The following is a 20,847-nucleotide window of genomic DNA, read 5'->3' on the forward strand; positions in this document are numbered from 1 at the left end:
TAGAATTTCTTATTGTTTTTCTCCCATATGTGTAAATTCTTTACTTTTAGATCAAAAATAGAAAAAACCGCAATATCCCCATCATATGAGAGTGCCACCCCTTAGAAATGTAAAAGGAAATCACCAATCCGAAGGTAATTTTTTAAATATTGTAAATATTTTCCCTATCCATTGGACAAGTCATACTAATTTTAGTGAAAATCACATTGATAAATATGCTTACCAATAAATCCCATTATCATTCATCCCCAAAAGGTCGATGAGCTTAATCCCTAAATCCACATTTCATCACTTTTAATTAGATCATAGGTGTCAACTCGACCTAGGTTACTCTCACAATCATGGTTTTGAACTTTGATATTTAAAACTCAAAATTCAAGTTCGCACCTCATTGATATTTTCACTAGCAATTGTGAGTTGACTTAGTTCACATTTGTGTTGATTCAAGTACTATTCTATTGAATTTAAGGACATTCACTCAATCATTTGAAATAATATTGGATTGTGAGAGATCATCTAGGAGTTATTAAGGAGGTTAGAGAATACAAAATTTAAAGCATAATCATATTATGATAAGCTTCTGGATTCAACTGTGTGTATTTTGTCTGCATCAACGTTTCAGATCAAACTCCACGATCCATCATTAGGATGAGAGAGAGCCGTTGAGAGAATGAACTGTGAAAATTTAATATCTTTGAGTGAGCATTATCATAGTTGCATCATCATAAGTTACTAGATTTGTTGTGTGCTTATATTGTGTCCTAAATCTTCATTCATTGTTGTTGAATAGGCCTATCTAGGGGTTTGATTGGAAAGAACTTGACCCTCACAATTTGATAGATTCTCTGAAGTTGTCCCTAAAAATTACTAATCCTTATGCAAATTTAGACATGAGAAAATTGAGGTGAGCACATTCCAACAATCCAACCTTCTAATAGGTGCATGAGTCATAATTCATTTTTGTGCATCAAGTCTCTATGAATATAACAAAGGTAAAATAACTATTTTGTGAAATTTGAGATTTCACATCCCAAAATTCCAAAATATTATTCAATGAATTCCTTCAACTTAATTTTTTTTCTTCAAAATCTAATTACCTATCACAATTGAACATTTGTTATTTGGATTCCCGACGATTTTATCTAAATTGATTATTTACTAATTAATTAATTTTATTTAATGCAAAAATATTTTCCTCTAGAAAGATGAAGCTTTTCCATGAGAAATATTGACCGTTTAAACCTCACGTTCGTTAGTGTCATGAAGAGAAAATAAGCACGTCACTGAACCCTCGGGCCTGATTAATTGAAGAGAAAGTCTGTTTCCGTTTCCTAAGCTTCTGCATTAAAAAATATTTACTCAAATAATACTCAAATGAAGAAGAAAACCTCGTTTTCCTTTCCCGCCGCAGGGCTTTTTAGTCTGTACACTGGCGGGGTAAAAATTCGAATCAGTGTACCAAAGCTTGCCTGGAAATCTAGTAAGCCCTCGGTCACATGAAGCGCGTAAAGTTGCAGGCCGATGAACACTGGCAGTCCTCGCATATCGGCAGCTCGCGTGATCGAAACTCAGGAGACGAAGAAGAAAATAATGATAACGACAAGGAGAATTTCTTAACTGAAAATCTTTACGAGCTGGATGAATATGGAATTCCCCATGAGGGCAAGGGCAAGGGCGAGGGCGAGTGTTCTGATGAAGGTTGTAGGTCACCTAGCTTTGCACATTCGTTTTATGCAAGCGGTGCTGACTGGACCTCCCTCCGCTCCCATGCCAATGGTGGAAAAGGAAAAACAGAGGGGAAAACTCAACTTGTTCAAGCAAAATTGCATATGATGTGGGGTCTGAAGAGCAAGGAGAAGGCGGCGGAGGAAGGCGAGTACAAGGCTGAAAGGAAATTGTCCAGTTCCAAAGCGGTTGGCGGCGCAGGAATGCGTCAGCAGCAGGGGGTCAGAGCGTGCCCTTTCTATAAGAAAATCCCAGGTGTGTTGCTCTTTGAATTTATCTTTATTTGAAGGGAAGGAAAGGTTTTAAAGCCACTTTCCATGTAGAAGAAGAAGAAATAGTTTTAACGTCCACCATAGTCTCGGGTGCAATTCTGTCCATTTTCTATACAAGGTGATATGAGTGGCCCCAACTTCTCAACAAAGTCTTTGCTAAATAAATTATATCAAGAGTCAGCTGTCAAGATATTACCTTACTTATCCCTGCAATTCTTGAAGGCATCACATTCTAAAATGAAATGTTTTTCTGTTTCTACTTTCCCAGACATGAAAAAAAAATATACTCTTTCTTCCCAAGTTTTTTTTGGTCATTTCCAATGACTAGTTTCACAACGGAGTTGATGAGTGTTAGTTCTTAATTGAGTGATAAGACTTTTGGCTTTCCACGAAATATTAGTCCCTATGTATGCTTTTTGATGGTGATCACAAGTGGGATTGAACTCACCGATATAATAATTTTTCTTTCTCGTTAACTCTTTATCCCGAATACACTTGTGAAACTTATCCATAACAAAAGCCTTTATCTCTTCACGATTCGTGGGACACATATTCAAGTAGATATTCCATTTACTCACCCACTTCATGTTTTATTGCATCCAGGTCTTCTTTCTTTTGCACAAAATGTCATTTGAAACAGCCTTAGGCCATCTAGCTTCTTCCATTTGCTCAATTATTTCATTTTCTTTATTTCATTGCCTCCCTTTGTCTGAAATACTTGATTTTAAGGCTTAAGCATTAGTTGTCGTAGCTGATGTGGGATGTTGCACAGCAGGCTTGTGGGGGGGTGGAACGATGATTAGGCTGGACTTTCCCATCCTCATTCTATATGAACCTCCTATTTTGGATGCCATGACTGATCTTCTCCCTTTTTGATCTGAGTTTTTTAATTTTTATTTACAGTTTCCAAATTTGAAATTGTTGTATTTCATTGTTGCCATCCATTCAAAATAGCATCCTTTATGCATCCTTTACCTGTGGTTATGTTGTCAATTCTTAGTTATTAGCCTTTTTTACAGGTACATCCTTCACAGTTGATGCGTTTCGATACGGATCAGTAGATGGTTGTAGTGCATACTTTTTGACACACTTTCACGCTGATCATTATGGTGGTTTAAGCAAGAAATGGACACATGGTGCAATCTACTGCACACCAGCTACTTCTCGCCTATTAAAGTTGTGTCTTTCTGTTGATTCAAAGTGAGTACTTTTCTGAATAGAGAAATTTTGAGTTATGAAGTTTAAAATAGTCTTCACAGTGCATTATGTACAGAGGATTTGACTATGAAATAAGCCGTTTATGACTGTGCCTTTATCCTCTCTTCCTAATCTAATGGAGGGAGATATCTTTCTAACTTGGGAGCTAAGGATGCCTGTTTTTTCTTAACCCATACTTGGAATTTTTTATTTACAAATATAATTTTGTAAGGCAGTTTGTGTAAGTCGTGAGAAATTCTTAAATTGAGCCTTGACTAAATTTTAACCATGTCAAATGTTTTGCTGGATGATAAAAGATGATGCTATTCTTCAGGTATATACATCCCTTAAAAATAGACAATGTACATGTTATTGATGGGACTAAAGTCATGATGCTCGAAGCCAACCATTGTCCTGGGGCAGCCTTGATATATTTTGAACTTAGAGATGGGCGGCGGTTTCTCCATACAGGGGACTTTCGGGCATGCAAAGAAATGCATAGCTATCCTATATTTAGAGATGTGCATATCAATACTTTGTATCTTGATACAACGTATTGTAATCCTAAATACAGGTGCAACTAAAGCAAGCATCGTTCTTTATTTTATTTTTAAAAATTTGGTGTACAGTCACTTGTATTTGTTTTCTCAGCTTCCAAAGGAATCTGATGCTGATCTTTGTTCAGATTTCCATCCCAGAAAGATGTCATAAATTATGTTATCGAGGTTACAAAGAATGCAATTTCTAAGAACCCAAAAACTCTAGTTGTGGTTGGAGCTTACAGCATTGGAAAGGAGCGTGTCTTTCTTGGTATTGCAAAGGCACTTGGGGTAAGGGTAGCAACATTGTCTGCTTCTTTGAAGTGAATCAGTTGTGTACATATTCTCATGCTATAGAATTTTTTTTGTCAGGGAAGATCTGTATGATACATGGTGGCCGTATTTTTTAATTTTTTGTTTTCTGGATCAGCTGACTTAAAGGCAGTTGCTTAGTTTTGAGTTATGCAGGTGCAGGTCTATGCTGATACTCGACGGAGGCGCATTTTGACATGTTTAGATTGGCCTGAACTGTCTGAGAGGCTTTGTTCTGATGCTCAGTGCACTTTTTTACATGTTCTACCCATGTCATCTTTGCATCCTGAGGTGTGTGACTGATCTCTTTCCAATGGATTACCAGCCTATTTCCTGTGGACATCCTTTGGTCCTTCCTTCTAGCAAACAAAAGAAAGAGTCTTTTACTGGCAGGATAACCCTTTTTGGCATAAATAAATCATGTGCACGTCCTTCTTTCCTGTTTAATTATGGAAATTGAGTCTGATCAATATTTCTTTAGGCTTTATGATCTAATTGAATTCTTGTTGCCATGGAAGCCATTTTTCAGGACCAACTGGCCTGGATTTTAAAGTAAATAAATTCAGGGTGTTCAATTTAAAAGATATTTTTTTGCTTCATTGTAAATAATGATGAATACTGGAAATATGATTTATCATTAAGCACTTTATACTGCATGGTTTGTTGACAGAGTTGTATGAAGTTGATTACTGCTTGTTTTGCTCCATTAATGGTTTTCTGATGGTTGTCTGTCAGATCAATGGTCACACCTTGCAAAAGACATTTTTCTATGCCAGGGTGGTTTTTTGTCTGATCTAAAATTCAGGGTCTCCTTGAAAACATACTTTTTGCTCCAATGTAAATAAAGTTAATAAGTGATGCGTAAAGTGATTACGATTGAACACTTTGATCTGCATTTTATATTGTTAAATTTGTACAAAGTTGCTGATCACTGCTTGTTTTTCTCAGTAAATGGTTCTACTGTTGCTTATTAGGTCAATGATCATTTCTTGAAAAAAAACATTTTTCTGTGCTAGGGTGGTTTGCTGCTTGATCTGTTTATTAGGCTGTCAAGTATGTTTTTGATCTATAGTATGTTGCTTACAGTGCTGCTGAAATCTGTGGTAAAGGTAGCTTTGTTGCAAGAAATGTGATGTTTAGCAGACATTTGCATTTTAAAGGCCCTACAATGCAAAATTCGTGTTGAAGGCCGTTTCTTAGGCATCTTTACATCTTTTAGAGATGATTTTATTTTTAGAAACATTATCGTGAAATATATTAAAGTATAAAATATATTCATTTGGTTAATTTAGAGAGGGTTCTATTGGGGACCTCACCCATAGACTTCAAAATACCTATGTTCCACCAAGTTTTCGAGTCAAGGATGGTAGGGGATGGGGGGATGCATTTTTGGGACAGCTCTGATACCACTGTAAGATCCCAGATCAATCTCAGAATCATTGCTCTGCCACTCCGGTGTGCTATGATATAGCTGTTGTTAGCAACATTGCCCTTCTGCAGCATCCTGTGAAGCACTCTATCAATCCTGCGATTTCCAATGTCATCATATTCTTCCAACATCCAGTAGCAACTTGTTGTGTAGCTATTAAGCATGAGAGCAGAAATATGCTAACACAGTGATCAAGAAGTAAGAATTCATAATTGTTGGAGGGAATAAAGAACCCTTCTTGGGAGTCCTCAAATGCAACTTATCTGGTTCGTTCCATTGCCCCAAAATTTCCAAATAGGCAAATTCTCTTTGGTACATGTATTGGCAATACATGTGGCTCCACTGTTGCACCATAAACCCTAATAGGGGTAGTGTAGGAATGCAGGGACCAATAACCCCAATCGTGGCTTATTCCTTTCTTAGGCCATTTATTCTTGGGCCTCAAGAATTTTATCGCAATCTTTGGCATCTTGTTGCTTTGAACACCCAAGTGCCTCAATACCACTTGTACAAAGTATTCTTCAAACAAAACATAATTTGAAGACTTGCAATGCGTATCCCATTTGTGAGTTTGGCCTTGGATTGGCATGGTAGTTCCATCAGATATTTGCAATCACAATTGTAGTGTCTTGGTCCAATTATCTTTTCCACGATGCAAAAGAATGTGGCACAAGATGGAATACCACTTGAAATGCAAGATCCTATCATCAGTTTTCACAGTTACAAGCTCTTGGTGGATTCCTTTTGCAATGTATGTGGCGAAGTCAATCTCTCTTCAAGTCCTTGCAACCATCATAATTAGGTGCATTGGCATTTGTGGTTTGAAGTCTACTGCCAATACTTGGCACAAGGCATAGCATGCCTTGATAAAGTATTCTTTAAAGATGTCCACATTGAAGGGCTCCATTTCATCTTTGGCAAATTAGGTGAGCTTATTATCTTAGGTCTTCTTCTTGTGGTGATGCAACCATCTTACCTTGCAACAATATCTGTTTTTAGTATATTTCTTGTTAATGTATTAAAATATATGGGAATATTGGCTGCAATGTTTAGGTTGAACACCATACAAATTAATTCTCTGTTGAACATCATGAGTCCACATTTAGCGCTCAACAAGGTTCTTGATTGATCATTATATTTCGTGGCAATCGCCCTAGTTAATTCTACATTAGTGAATATATTGGGCACTACCAACCTCCCTAAGTCCAAGCTCCAAATATTTGAGATGGTATGGTCACCATTACTACGCCTATGGTGATAGTTGAATAAATCCCAACCTTGAATAGGGATAACTACATCTCTTATAGACTTTGCCCTATCAATGCGTCATACAAACTTTCAGTTCCTTTGGCATGCTTAGCTCTTTTGGAAGAGTTGAGCAATTGAGTTAATAAGTCTTGCTCAAGCCCTCTCTTCATTTTCCTCTTTGAGAAGTCATTTGGCTCATTTTAGGGTTTTGCTACAAGAACTAGGGTTTTTATAATTTTTGGCAACTAGGGTTCTTAAGGTCATAGACAATCACTATATTATCCATGAAACCCTAGTAATCACAACTTCAACAACTGAAACACTTTAACTTAAATAGAAAGAAGGAATTTAACTTACTCATTCACGACGTTTGAAAACCCTAAATCTACACTTGTAGATTTGAAAACACCACTACAATATGATTTCGTCTCGCACTTCTTGTCTGCTTGCTTGAGGACATTGAAGTGCACAAGACAAGCTCAACTGGTCCACATGAATTATAACATTGGGGCACAAACTAAGGCTGAAGGGTTTAGAGTTTTAGATTTTTTAATAAACCCTTACAATATTTGCACAAAAGATCCCAGCAATTGCAAGTTTAACACATGCAATGTATTACCAAATACCTAACTAGAAATATGAGATTCCATGAAGTCATGTATAACTAAGATGTCATTTATACAATACAAATCTGAACATGACAATAAAATCGATGAAGGTTAAATGCTATTACTAAATGAAATCATCCCTTATTGTTCTCCTGAAGACAAGTCGTTTCCTTAGCCTTATCTTGCCCATGGTTCAAAAAAGGGTGCAATATGATCCTACCCAAGTGGATACAAGTCCCTGTCCACCCCATCCAAGTTTTGTTGAATTTTAGCAATCAGATTGACAGTAAGAAACATAAAACTTGAAATGCACACATAACACAGTGATACCCTGGGAAAACCTCCCTCTTGGAGGTGAAAAACCGAGCAACAAATCCTTAATTGTATTCACTCAGAAATCAGTATTAGATTTACAATTAGCTTCACACATGAAGCAGCAAACTGAACTGAACTTATGAGAGACTTATCTGAAGAGTCTACTGTAGACTATATGCAAGATCTGAAGGTGATCTACAGGTTCGCTGCCCTTGAGACTGAGTTTGCCAGACCTTAGGTGTAGTTTGCTGTCTTTGTAAGTGAATTCACCAGCTGTAGATGAATTCGCAGACCTTGAAGAGCCCTAGGTGTATTCCTTGTAACAGTAGACAAGTTTGCCAGCCCTAAACAAGGTTCGCCAGCCTCATATGATGTTCACCAATCTTCTATGATAATTCGCCAACCTTGTATGATGCCTGCCAATCCTAAACAAGAGTTCGCTGATGTTGGAGGATTATCCAAGTGAATTCGCTGACCTCAAGGCTTGAATATCTGGAGTAGATTGCTGATCAATATGCAGAAGTATTTCGCTGATTGTGAATGATATTGAATGATTACAAATCAACTCATATATATATGTATCAATGCCTCCCAATAGACCTCAAGTCGGCCTTATTGTTTTGGCGCCAAGAATAGGATCAGACCTATTGATTACAAGTTACATATAGCTATTAGGGCCAGACCCAAACAAGGGTTTGTATATAAAAAATGAATCAACAATATGGCTAAGGCGGACAGGCCATTTAGCCATCAAGTGTACTAGGTCGGCCCTAGAAGGGTCCGATCTAGCTACACATCAACACTCCCTCTTAGCTAAGGAGGATTCCTTCTCAATAACCGAGTCACATAGTGACTACCATCATGGCTGCTCCCATAAAAATGCAAATGAATACAATTACCATGGCTACTCCCAGAGGATGAACAAGCACAATATGGAATTTTTTCCATGATACCCACCATACCTACTCGCAGAGGGTGGGTCCACCATGCCTACTCGCAGAGGGTGGAAGAGGGCTTTCATCTCAAACTTCTCCCAGAGAAGAGTGCATTACCACCATTACTACTCGCAGAGGGTGGATCCACCATACCTACTCATAGAGGGTGGAACGAGGGCTCTAACCTCAAACTTCTCCCAGAGAAGAATGCATCATCACCATGCCTACTCGCAAAGGGTGGAACGAGGGCTTTAACCTCAGACTTCTCCTAGAGAAGAATGCATCACCACCATGCCTACTCGTAGAGGGTGGATCCACCATACCTACTCGCAGAGGGTGGAACGAGGGCTTTAACCTCAGACTTCTCCTAGAGAAGAATGCATTAACCAAAAGATGTGGCTCCCTCTGATCCTGACAAGCTCCCTTTGAAGCTAAAGATGTCAAGCTCCCTGTGACATTTCCTCCTTTTAGAAAAGGAAGTCTTCATTTGACCTTTGCTTCTCCTGAGATATCCCTATGCCAACTTCTGTAGAAAAAGCAAGAGTAGACTTGAATTTGTAATCCCGAGCAAAATGACCATACTTGTCACACTTAAAGCATTGGATGTGAGATAAGTCCTTCCTTTTTGATTTAGAGGCAGGATCTGAATCTCTGTCTCTATCACACTTTCTTTCTTTGCCTTTATCCATATGCGAAGCAAGGACTTGATTTTCTACATCATAATGATCACGCTCAATTCCTCTTGCTATCAACTGTGACTCTTCTTATATGCAATCTGCTCTCAAACGATCGAACTTGGGAAGTTCTGATCTTGCACTAATTTCTTGAATGTAAGACTCCCAAGATGCCAGAAGACCATTGAGAGCAAGCATGGTCAAGTCACTGTCATCAACAACCTTCCCAATGGATGAGAGCTGATCTCTCAAATCAGAAATCCTCATGAAGTATGCTATGACGTATTCACCTTTCATCGTCTTGATGTGATGAAGCTGCTGCTTCAAAGCTAGGGCACAACTGGTGTTGTTGATTTCGTACATCTCTTCCAATGTCTTGAACATTTCGTTGGCAGTCTTCAGCTTGGAGATGATCGGTACAATATGATCCTTCATAGAGTCAACCAGCATTCTCTGATCTTGAAAATCTTTCTTCCTCCATGAAGTCTTTTCCTCTTCTGCCTCAGGTTCAATGGATGATCTCTCCACAAAGTCTGCAAGATCACTTCCATTCAATGCAAGCATGATTTGGAATCTCCTTGATGTGAAGTTGGATGCACCAAACAAGCTATCTTCAACCCTGAGACTGTTCAACATTTCGAATGAAGTGATAAGAGCAAATAGGAAGAGGAGGAACAACTACAATCAATTTGATTACTCCTAATTCTAACCAAGCTTTGATACCATGTTGAATTTTAGCAATCAGATTGACAGTAAGAAACAAAAAACATGAAATGCACACATAACACAGTGATACCCTGGGAAAACCTCCCTCTTGGAGGTGAAAAACCCAGCAACAAATCCTTAATTGTATTCACTGGAAAATCATTATTAGATCTACAATTAGCTTCACACATGAAGCAGCAAACTGACTTGAACTTATGACAGACTTATCTGAAGAGTCTACTGTAGACTATATGGAAGATCTGAAGGTGATCTACAGGTTCGTTGCCCTTGAGACTGAGTTCGCTAGACCTTAGGTGTAGTTTGCTGTCTTTGTAAGTGAATTCACCAGCTGTAGATGAATTCATAGACCTTGAAGAGCCCTAGGTGTATTCCTTGTCACAGTAGACAAGTTTGCCAGCCCTAAACAAGGTTCGCCAGTCTCATATGATGTTCACCAATCTTCTATGATAATTCGCCAACCTTGTATGATGCCTGCCAATCCTAAACAGGAGTTCGCTGATGTTGGAGGATTATCCAAGTGAATTCGCTGACCTCAAGGCTTGAATATCTGTAGTAGATTGCTGATCAATATGCAGAAGTATTTCACTGATTGTTAATGATATTGAATGATTATAAATCAACTCGTATATATATGTATCAATGCCTCCCAATAGACCTCAAGTCGGCCTTATTGTTTTGGCGCCAAGAATAGGATCAGACCTATTGATTACAAGTTACATATAGGTCTTGCCCAGTAAAATTACAAGTTACATGTAGATAGGTCTTGTCCAATACAATTACAAGTTACATGAGACGCCCAATTAGGGCCAGAGCCAAACAAGGGTTTGTATATCAAAAATGAATCAACGATATGGCTAAGGCTGACAGGCCATTTAGCCATCAAGTGTACTAGGTTGGCCCTAGAAGGATCCGATCTAGCTACACATCAACAAGTTTGTGGCTAATTTAGAAATGTCAATCATGCTAGCCTACAGTGCACAAGGTAATTACCTATTAACTATTGGGTCAAGGAGTTTCCTACTATTGCTGATTTGAGTTACCACTTGCCATGATAGGGTATGCCAAGGATTTGAGTATGGGGTTTTGACCAACTCCTACTTACCTATTCTTATTTAGAACTCCCTTTTCCTTGGAGTCCATTAGATGGTTAAGCGTTAACATATGACTCCATCACTTGCATGTCATTGGCCCTAGGGATTGCATGCAATTGGTGGAAACCATCCAACCATTTAGAGTAGTACTAGGCATTCATTGCCTACATGTTGTTGCACTAAGGCTTGCATGCCATTGGTAGAAACCATCTAGGCATCTAGAGTGCTATAGGGCATTCATCACTTGCATTTTGTTGGCCTTAGGGCTTGCAAGCCATTGGTGGAAACCATCTTGTTATCCATGGGGTATGGTTAGACAATCTATAGGCTGAGCATGCTCCTCGACTGTCATCAAATTGGAGCATCAAGAAGCTTATCTTATGCAGGTCATAGGATTTATCAATTGGTGATCACCTCAGAAGGAGAGGAACAATCAACATTTTAGGGGGCATATGTTGAAGTATGTAGTGGCGGGAGATATATTCCTTGAGAGGCCGATGCTCATTAAGAATCGCCGCCCACTTTAAATAATGTTTATTTAATTATTAAGAGGATGTGTCTCTTAAGGTTGACTCAAGGAGGAGTCGCCTCTATTAAAGAGACGTCTCTCTTCACATTTGAATAGTTGCTTCTATTGGAGGCCGGTTATTCAAGAAGGGGTATGATCCACATATTTATACATAAGGCTGGCTCATTCACTTGCATCGAATACACATACATTCTTCAGTTTGCTTCATACACTCATACACAGCAGTTCAAATACCTGTTCAAGGAGATTAATACTTGCTCTTGTTAATAAAGAGGTGCTCTTATATTAGTTGCAGATCTATCTAGTAACTGATCTCATTATTGGCCTTGTGTTTGGCCATATTGTAATCAAATTGTTTCAATATATATAAGAAATGTTGTTGCTGGGTTTTTCCCTTCAAGTGGGAGGGTTTTCCCAGGGTATATTGTTGTGTCAATTGTTCAATAATTGTTTGATTTCTGCTTAATTTAATTCTGATCATAAAAACAACAGTATACACCCTCTACATATGCTCTGATAGAGTCATTACTCCCTTTGTCAAGTGTTGCCTTGGAAGTTTTCTTTTCTACCAAGCTTAGTTCTATATTTGGAAAAGAGACCCTTAATTCAGAATATGTCAACCTAGAGACTTAGGATATACATCGTCTATGGCCATCTTGTGAATTTTTGGTATTGGTATGATGTGAATTTTTGGTATTGGTATTGGTACACAGTCTATTCCTTATGGATAAGGTTTGAAAGTCACTGAATGGGCGTGCTAATTTAGTATAGTAGGTAGTTAAAACCAACAAACTAGTAAATCCTTAAATCTAGTCAAAATTCCCACTTGCAAACCCTAAATAGCCATGGATGATAAGCAGCAAGCAAATGAGAAAATGTTCTCCCAGATCTGGTGTTCAAAATATTGATTTAAACAAACATTCTAAGCATTGATACCAAGTGCGGACAAAAGAAAAGGGGAAGAATTTGCTGATGGCATCCAAACTTGACCTTAGTGGGTAAAATGGTGAGCTACTTTTGGCTGTATCCAGCTGCCCTTAACTCCTTCCTTTCCAGAATTTTGTCACAACTCCCCAATTTCCTTTTAAAGCCCTCCCTTTTTTATCCTTGTTGAAATGAGCCCCTAAGATTCAGATTTAAAGGAGGTTGTGGGTCTGTTCTCTATTGGCACACCATTCTTGGTCAAACTTTGGAAATGGTGTCTTGTTTCAGCTGCATGAGTGATTAATTGAAGAGGCATGGTCTTCCTCGAGCGTCTTGCTGGAGATGGCCAACCAAGCCATTAATTCTTTGCCAAACCTTTAGGTCAAGCTGTAGTAGCTCTCACCCTTCTCCATGTTTGTATTTTCCTTTTTATTTTTGACTTATTCAAAGGTTGATGGGCACAATAATGAATGGTTATATATGTTTATTTATATTTTAATGATATTATTTTTAATGTTTCAATACCTAAGGTTTATTAGAACTAAATTGGGTTATCATCAATGCCTGCCAAAAACATAATCAGAAATGAGTGAACAAATGCAATTGAATAGGTGCTTGGTCCTAGGGTTAGGTGAAAGGTTTTAGACAAGTCCCCATAGACTCAACTATTATTGATAATATAAATATTTAAACACCACACTGCATATTTTATATTGGGTTATGTAAATTTGGCAAAATGTTAACAGAAAATTCTTGACATAAAGGTTGGCATTGTGGTCTACTTGTCACTCTCTTTGTGGAACCACAAATTCCGCCTCATTTTGCACTCCAAGTACCTACAATCAAGCATATCCTTTGCACACTTGCACCGATCAATATTAGTCTGGGTTGGTCGAAAAAGTAATCACTAATCAGTGCATTAAATTTTGACAAATAATATAACAGTAATGACATTCATTAATATTAACCTACGTTACCCCAAGTTTCCGGGATGGGGGGACGGGGGGACGGGGGGACGAGTTTCCGGGACGGCAAATTTTTTTCCCAAATTTGGGGACGGGGGGGGACGGCAAAGGGGACGGCTGTATAAAATATAGGGAAAATTTAAAATATATAGAAAAATTCTAAATGTTCATATGAAAACATGGATAAAGCATGCATCTATACATTATATTCATATGAAAACATGGATATAGCATGTGTATGATACTATGAAAACATTTTAGAATGCAAACATCGAACATACAACATTATCAATAGACTCAATACTCAATATGCACTCATAATTCAGAATTTCAATTCATTCACATTGACAATATGCATATCATAATAGATATTAAAGAAATAAAATACATAATGGAGCCTAATCAGACTCAGAGGTTAAATTTTCACTACTTCCATCAGCGCAGTTCCCCCCTATATTTTTCAACGGGGGTTTGGGGGCAGCGCCCCCAACTTGGGGTCAAGGGGCATCGCCCCTTGCGGGGTCAAGGGGCAGCGCCCCTTGCGCGCTCCCTGTCGCGATACAGGGCGGGGTCGAGGGGCAGCGCCCCGCGAGGCCAAAAATACTTTTATTATTTTATATAGGCGTCAGGTGTTATTTTTCTATTGGCAAAAAACCCTTCATGAGATATTTCACTCCCTCAATTACGCAAAAAACATCATTAAAAAAAATTGAAAATACGACTTTTTATTTTAATATTTTTCCCTAGCCCTAGATGTGGGGGACGTCTGGCCGTCCCCGGGACGGCTGGGACGTCCCCAATCCGTCCCCAGCCGTCCCCGGGACGTACGGACATCCCCCACAGCTAGGGAAGCCGTCCCCCCGTTTCGGGGACGTCCCCTCAAAATTTTGACAATTTGGGGACGGGGGGGGGACGTCCCCTGGCCGTCCCCAAGTCCCCGAAACGTCCCCGGGACTGGGACGGGGGTTTTCAGGTAGGGGACGCGTCACCGGGTTTCGTAGATATTAACATCAAGAGCTCACAACCAACACACACACACACACCCATGCACACACACACGCACACACCCACACCCTCATGCACACACACCAACAATGTTTTGCAAATACAAGTTCCATCCCTACTCCAAATTACAATGGGACTAAGAGTCTCACAAGAAAATAAAGGGGTTTCTAGGGGATGTGGTAGAAGTATAGAACAGCAACTCTAGACATGTATGGAATTCCTACTTTTCCATTCTACGTCATTTTTTGCTTCTAGGGATAGTGTCAAAGGCCTTCTTGAAGTTGACAAAGCAATAGTAGATCTATTCTTCTTGTTTATCCCAAATCTTCTCAATTAAGTGTTTGAGGGTAATGCAGTGATCAATTGTAGAGTATTTAGGCCTAAAACCTGTTTGACCTTTTGTCCTCTTTCCCTCCTTTTCTGCCCAAATATTGAGTTGATGCTCTATCATGTTCTCGAAGAGTTTTCTGAAAAGAGAATAGATCATTATAGTGTTGTAGTTTGAAGGGTTGTTGACATCTCCACTTTTGAGTAAGGCAATGGTGACACTAGTTGTCCAATTTGCTAGAAAACCATGCTCAATGACCCCTTTAAATATTTTTTTGATGTGTGGTGTGAGGGCATCCATGCCCCATTTTATGTATTTGTTTGTAAGCCATCAATGTCTTGTGCTTTACCCATTGCAAACTTTTTAATTCCTTTCTTGATGTCTTTCATGGAGAAAAGTTTAGCCATTTAATTGATTATTGGGGGACGTTTTATCTTGAATTCTCTCATACAATGCCTTTGCATATTCCAGCCATTCGAATTTTGTGTTATTGTTTTCTTTGGTTATGCTTTTTATTTGAGATTCTTTCCAGAAGCCTCTCAGGTTGTGTTTCCCTAGAAAAAACTAGTTCTTTACATCTTGCTTGCATGTGATCCTCTTTTTTAAATCTCACTAGCTTTTCATATTCCTTTTTATTTCCATGGATTTTGAATATTCTCTTTGTTGCTTTGCAGTCTTCACCATACCACAAATTTGTTGGAAAGTTGTTTTTGTTGCCTCTCTTAGGCCTAGACCTTTTGCACAAACTAAAAGATTTGTGGATTATCAATTTGAACTAGCCTATTTTTCTGTTGTTTATATTCTCCATCCCAATATCACCTATTCCTTGTAAGTGTTTTCATGTGTTGTCCAAAAAATTTCTTGGTTTTCATGTGTCAAAAGGATTATGCCTTGAGGAGCCTCTTTCTTTTGATTTTGTTGTGACCTTCTACATATTGATCTTTACATATAACAGCTCATGATCAGATTTCATTTCTATATGGCAGTCCTTCACCTCTACTTTTGTTAACCTTGTCATCAGATTCTGAGAACATATAACATAATCCACCACACTTTGCCTATTGTAAGTTTGACATGTAATGCACCTTGCGCTTGGCCGTGCTTTTATTCCGTTGCTTATGATTAGATCGTATAGGTTGCACATTCCCAACAATTCTACCCTGTATTGCATGATACCTCCTTTTTCATTGTGGGAGTCTCTTTCCCACTTTTGATTCTCTTCCTCTTCTAACCATAAAGGGTTGTCTTTTATTCCCTCCTCATTTCTAAGGCATAAAAATGATTTCTCCTATGGTGCTATATGCTGTTATGTTCTTTGTCAAAGCTGCATATGGGTCCTTTTTGTCTAGGTTGTTCTTATAAAATTTTGAGCCATGCGGTGCAAGTAACACATAGCAAGATAAATTGTGGATTCTCTAAACATTATTTTTGTCCGTATGTATTGGTTACCTAGATCTTCCTTTTTTAAGACTCTCTTACTAGAATTGTCACACCCCCATGATCCTTGCCACTTTTGGTCAGTTCATTCCAAATTGAAATCTTTTTGTAACCCTCAAAATTCATAACCTTACTGCCCTCATGTTCATGTGTTTCGATGAGGACAATGATGACTTTTCCCTCTGCTATGGGCCCTAAACCAGGACCTCTCCTCCAAGGGTAACCTTTGCAATTCTAGCTTACCATTGTGATGTGTTCTTGGGGAGCCCTGCGTTTCTATTTCCTATGTGCTATTTTGTTGCTGATCTGGGCTTTCTCTCTGCACAACCATACTTTGCTACGTGCATTTCTTGCCAATACGACTTTCTCCTATTACTTCTTTCTTCTAATTGTGATGGAGTTAAAACTTCATCAATGTAGTAATGTGTACCTTTAAGAAATCATTTGTTTCTTAAAATTCTATTCATGTCCTTTATGCTTTTCAGGGTTGCTCTTACATTCCTATTATTGCCTTCCTACATCATTCTTTCAATTCTGCTTGCTAGTGTGCTGACCTTCCCACCGTCTTTTAGCCCTTTAATTATATTTACTTCTCTATCATGTTAGTTTCTTTCCTCCAACATTCGCAGTTTGACCTGCTTCTCTACAAGTTCTCTTTGGTTCTTTGTTGGCTCTTTTGCCACTTGTGCCCATGACTACGCCTTTTCCAATTGTTCCTTTAGTTTAGCTTCTTTGACCTCTATGTTTGCTATTGCTGATTGATATTCTTGTAAATGTGAGTAGTCTCTCTCATCCGCTGCCTCAGTGTTGACGTGTATTTTGTACACTGCCTAACACAGAATAAAATACCCAAGGGTACCTTATCCTCTCTTGAATAAAGCCTCTGATTGCTGAAGATGTCGCAAAAAAGGATCAATCAGGATGACTCCAAGGTTCTTTAATGTAGGGTCTCTATGTGTGGATAAGCACCAGTGGTCGTTGTGAATGCTGTTTCATCAAGGGGCCTTACGTTTCCGTATAGGAACAGAATTTCCTAAAACTAACAAGTTCTCAAAAAGATCAAAAGGTAGGGTTTGCAAGAGATGAATCCTAATCTAATCCTAAGAATGACTCAATGTAGGCTAGACTTGGTAAGATCCGACCAATTTCAGTATTGCCAAGGAATTACAACTCTACTGAGATTGATGCGATCTTCTAAGGTGATTATTGATTTTCAAATCATCAAGAATCATAGACACTACCATGAAGGTACATATCAATAATTCAATAATGATTGAAGGTTTAAGCAATCCAAATATTTCCATTTGACCACACAAGGCGTCCTTACAATCAGTAAGAAGCTAGTGGTTTGGAATGTGAATCTCACCAAAGATCAAGTTCAACACTTAGTCCTTCAAATTTAAACACTACTTCGACTGAGAATGATTCAAGAAAGTAAACAACCATGAAGATAACCACGAGAATTGCAATAAAACACCATAACTTCAATATTTTATTGATCTCAAAGTCAACATAGACAACAATTGCTTGAAATTCTTTCTTCAATGCTCAATCTTGCTACAAAATAACTTTCTTCTCAAAAGCTCTAATCTTCTAACTGCTATTCTCTATCTCTCTCTCTTCACTTCTCTGGGTGAGAATAGCGGCACAAGTGTAGTCAGAAGCGAAGGAATACAGGTAGAAGGGTTTGAGGTAATCAGGACTGATCAATACTGGCGCTTCTGCAATTGCCGTCTTTATCTCCTCGAATGCCCTCTTGGCTCGTGGCGACCATTCGATCTTTGCATCCTTCTTCAGCATTTCGTTCAAAGGTTTGACTATCTCAGCAAATCCAGTGATAAATTTTCTAACAAAGTTGATCTTGCCGAAGAATGATTTGAGTTCTTTCTTACTGGCTGGCAAATTGATAGTAGATATAACTTTTACTCTTTCAGGATCGATGGAGATTCCTCTTTCTGAAATGACATGTCCTAAAAGCTTTCCCTCTGTTACCCCAAATATGCATTTCTTCGGGTTGAGAGATACCCCATACCTTCTGCACCTTTGGAAGACTTCTTAAGTCATCCACATGATCTTCTCTTTTCCTGGAGAAAACTGTGATGTCATCCATATATATAATAATGCATTTTCCAATTAAATCTCTAAAGGCGATATCCATGGCTCTTTGGAATGTGGCCCTGGCATTGATAAGTCCAAAGGGCATTCTTTTGTATGCAAATGTTCCCCACTTGGTAGTAAAAGCAGTCTTTAGTTGATCTTCAGGCTCGACCAAAACTTGATTATATCCTGAATATCCATCAAGAAAAGACATCATCTGTGACCCATTGACAATCTGCAACACTTCATCCAACGATGGTAGCGGATAATTGTCCTTTTCTGAAGCTCGGTTGAGATTTCTGAAATCAACACATAATCTGATCTCTCCACTCTTCTTTCTGACAGGAACCAGGTTGGCGACCCACGTTGAATGCCTTACTGGGAAGATGATTTTGGTTGAGAGCAGCTTCTTAACTTCTTGATATATCAGGGGTTCCAATAAAGGATTAACTGGCCTCTGTCTCTGCCTAAATGGTTTGCTTCCTGGCTTCAAAGGGATTGTGTGAGTGATAATTGCGGTGTCATAAGTCTTGAGATCTTCATAACTCCATGCGATGACATCTGGGAAATCTCTCATATTTCTCAGGATTCCATTTCTTTCTGGTGCGGTGCAGGTCTTTCCAATGAACACATTCTTAACTTGCATATCATCACCTACGTTGATTGTGTCGCACATGTTTCCTTCCATGCTGTGGTTTTTCATCTCTTTCAGTTTGTCGGGATCAAAAATTCTTTCTAACTCCACCATTCCTTTTGGAATAGTGTTAGTCTTTAAATTCAAAATTCCTTCAGCATCCAATTCTGCTCCCTCGGCTTCTTCTTCATCAATGATTTGAGCTAGGAAGACATCCGTGTTGGTCAAGAAATCCAGTATGTGCTTGTCATCTTCGAAAACTTGAAAATTGGTGATGTTATCCGGGACTGAAGGTACCGATGTTAATTCCACCGTGAACCTTTTTAATCCTTCCATTGCTAGTGGTATCAAAGAACTGGCGGCCTGTGCAAGGGAATTAGCCACTTGATTTTGATGCCTGTATATAGATTTGATGTTGAAGGCTTCAAAACTCTCAATAAGGTCCCAGACTCGATTTCGGTATCTGGTCAACCTTTTGTCATGACAGACGTACTGTCTCCTGATTTGCCTTATAGCTATTTCTGAATCTCCATATACTTGCAGTATTTTTGCTTTCTTTTTGATAGCCATCAATAACCCATGAATCAAGGATTCATATTCAGCTACATTGTTAGTTTTAGGAAATTCTGTTCCTGTACGGAAACGTAAGGCCCCTTGATGAAACGGCATTCACAACGACCACTGGTGCTTATCCACACGTAGAGACCCTACATTAAAGAACCTTGGAGTCATCCTGATTGATCCTTTTTTGCGACATCTTCAGCAATCAGAGGTTTTATTCAAGAGAGGATAAGGTACCCTTGGGTATTTTATTCTGTGTTAGGCAGTGTACAAAATACACGTCAACACTTAGGGATATTCCTATTCTTTACTTGTTTTAGTTCTTGCTTTATGGTCAAAATTTCTTGTTGACCTATTTGATTATTTCATCTTTAAGTAGCTTGTTTTCATGAGTAAGTTTTTAATTGGTAGCCATGATCTCTTACCATTTGTTACCTATCATCTGCCAAGATACCTCTAAGCCTTTGAGTCTCCTATTTAGACCCATTAGCTCACAAATATACAGATTTGAGGACCAAATTAACGGAGTGGAATTAGGACTGTGCTGATCATGTCTGTCCTCATACTCAGCCTCTAGCTTTGTTTCCATTTCCTGCCGCTTCACACCCTTGTTGCTTTTGATATGGTGATTTTCAGTATGCCACCTTGGGCTATATTTGTTTTTGCCTACTCCTTGTAAAACATAACCTGTTTGGGTTTGGAGTTTCCCTGGCTGAGTTGATTCAATATCTTGTTGTGTCACTACCTCTAGCTGGTTTTCGTTGTTTTCTTGTCCTACAGGTGGCTTTGCTTGCCTTTGTTTTGCCTTAGAGCTGGTTGCTGCTCGAGTATTGCTCGTGAGATTATGTAGGATTGTGACAATTGTTTTGCTGCTCAAACATTTTAACTTTCTTGCTATTTTTGCCTGCCTTTGTTGTAAAATGTATTGCTTGGCATTTACAAATGTTAGCTTCTCTCTTGTGCTTGATTCTTTGACTCGCATGCATCGTTGTTTTTGAAAGTGCAAGAGTATTTCTAAAACCCCTGCTGATATAAATGAGTGAGGGTTTTGTTTCTTTGTGGGGTATAGTAAACTGCATGGTACTAGCGTGCCTGTCTGGGTGTTTTTCCATATTCCTTATGTTCCCTACCCCACTCGTCTCCATATTCCTCTGATGAAACATTATCTATGCCTTCTCTGGATTTTGAGTGGTTTGCTGTTGGATGTTAGCCACCATATAACCTGAGCCCAGTTTTTACAGTTACCAGTGTTTAAGGAGAATTCACTTTTTTCTAATGAAACAAAAACAAAACCCA

At 38.7% G+C, this 20,847-nt stretch overlaps 1 protein-coding gene across 2 annotated transcripts in view; it reads left to right on the plus strand.

Moving 5' to 3' along the window:
* Nucleotides 1-1,282: 1,282 nt before the first annotated feature.
* The window catches only part of LOC131073977 (DNA cross-link repair protein SNM1), a 51,302-nt gene continuing 31,737 nt past the window's right edge, over nt 1,283-20,847 (plus strand). For both annotated transcript variants that reach the window (XM_058010512.2, XM_058010513.2), the window contains exons 1-5: nt 1,283-1,980; nt 3,017-3,197; nt 3,529-3,768; nt 3,880-4,024; nt 4,202-4,336. In XM_058010512.2, coding sequence (XP_057866495.2) covers nt 1,497-1,980; nt 3,017-3,197; nt 3,529-3,768; nt 3,880-4,024; nt 4,202-4,336 — 1,185 coding nt within the window. In that variant the 5' untranslated portion in view covers nt 1,283-1,496. The remainder of the gene's footprint in view (nt 1,981-3,016; nt 3,198-3,528; nt 3,769-3,879; nt 4,025-4,201; nt 4,337-20,847) is intronic.

This window comes from Cryptomeria japonica, chromosome 9 (assembly GCF_030272615.1).
Source record: "Cryptomeria japonica chromosome 9, Sugi_1.0, whole genome shotgun sequence".
Lineage (NCBI taxonomy): Eukaryota > Viridiplantae > Streptophyta > Pinopsida > Cupressales > Cupressaceae > Cryptomeria > Cryptomeria japonica.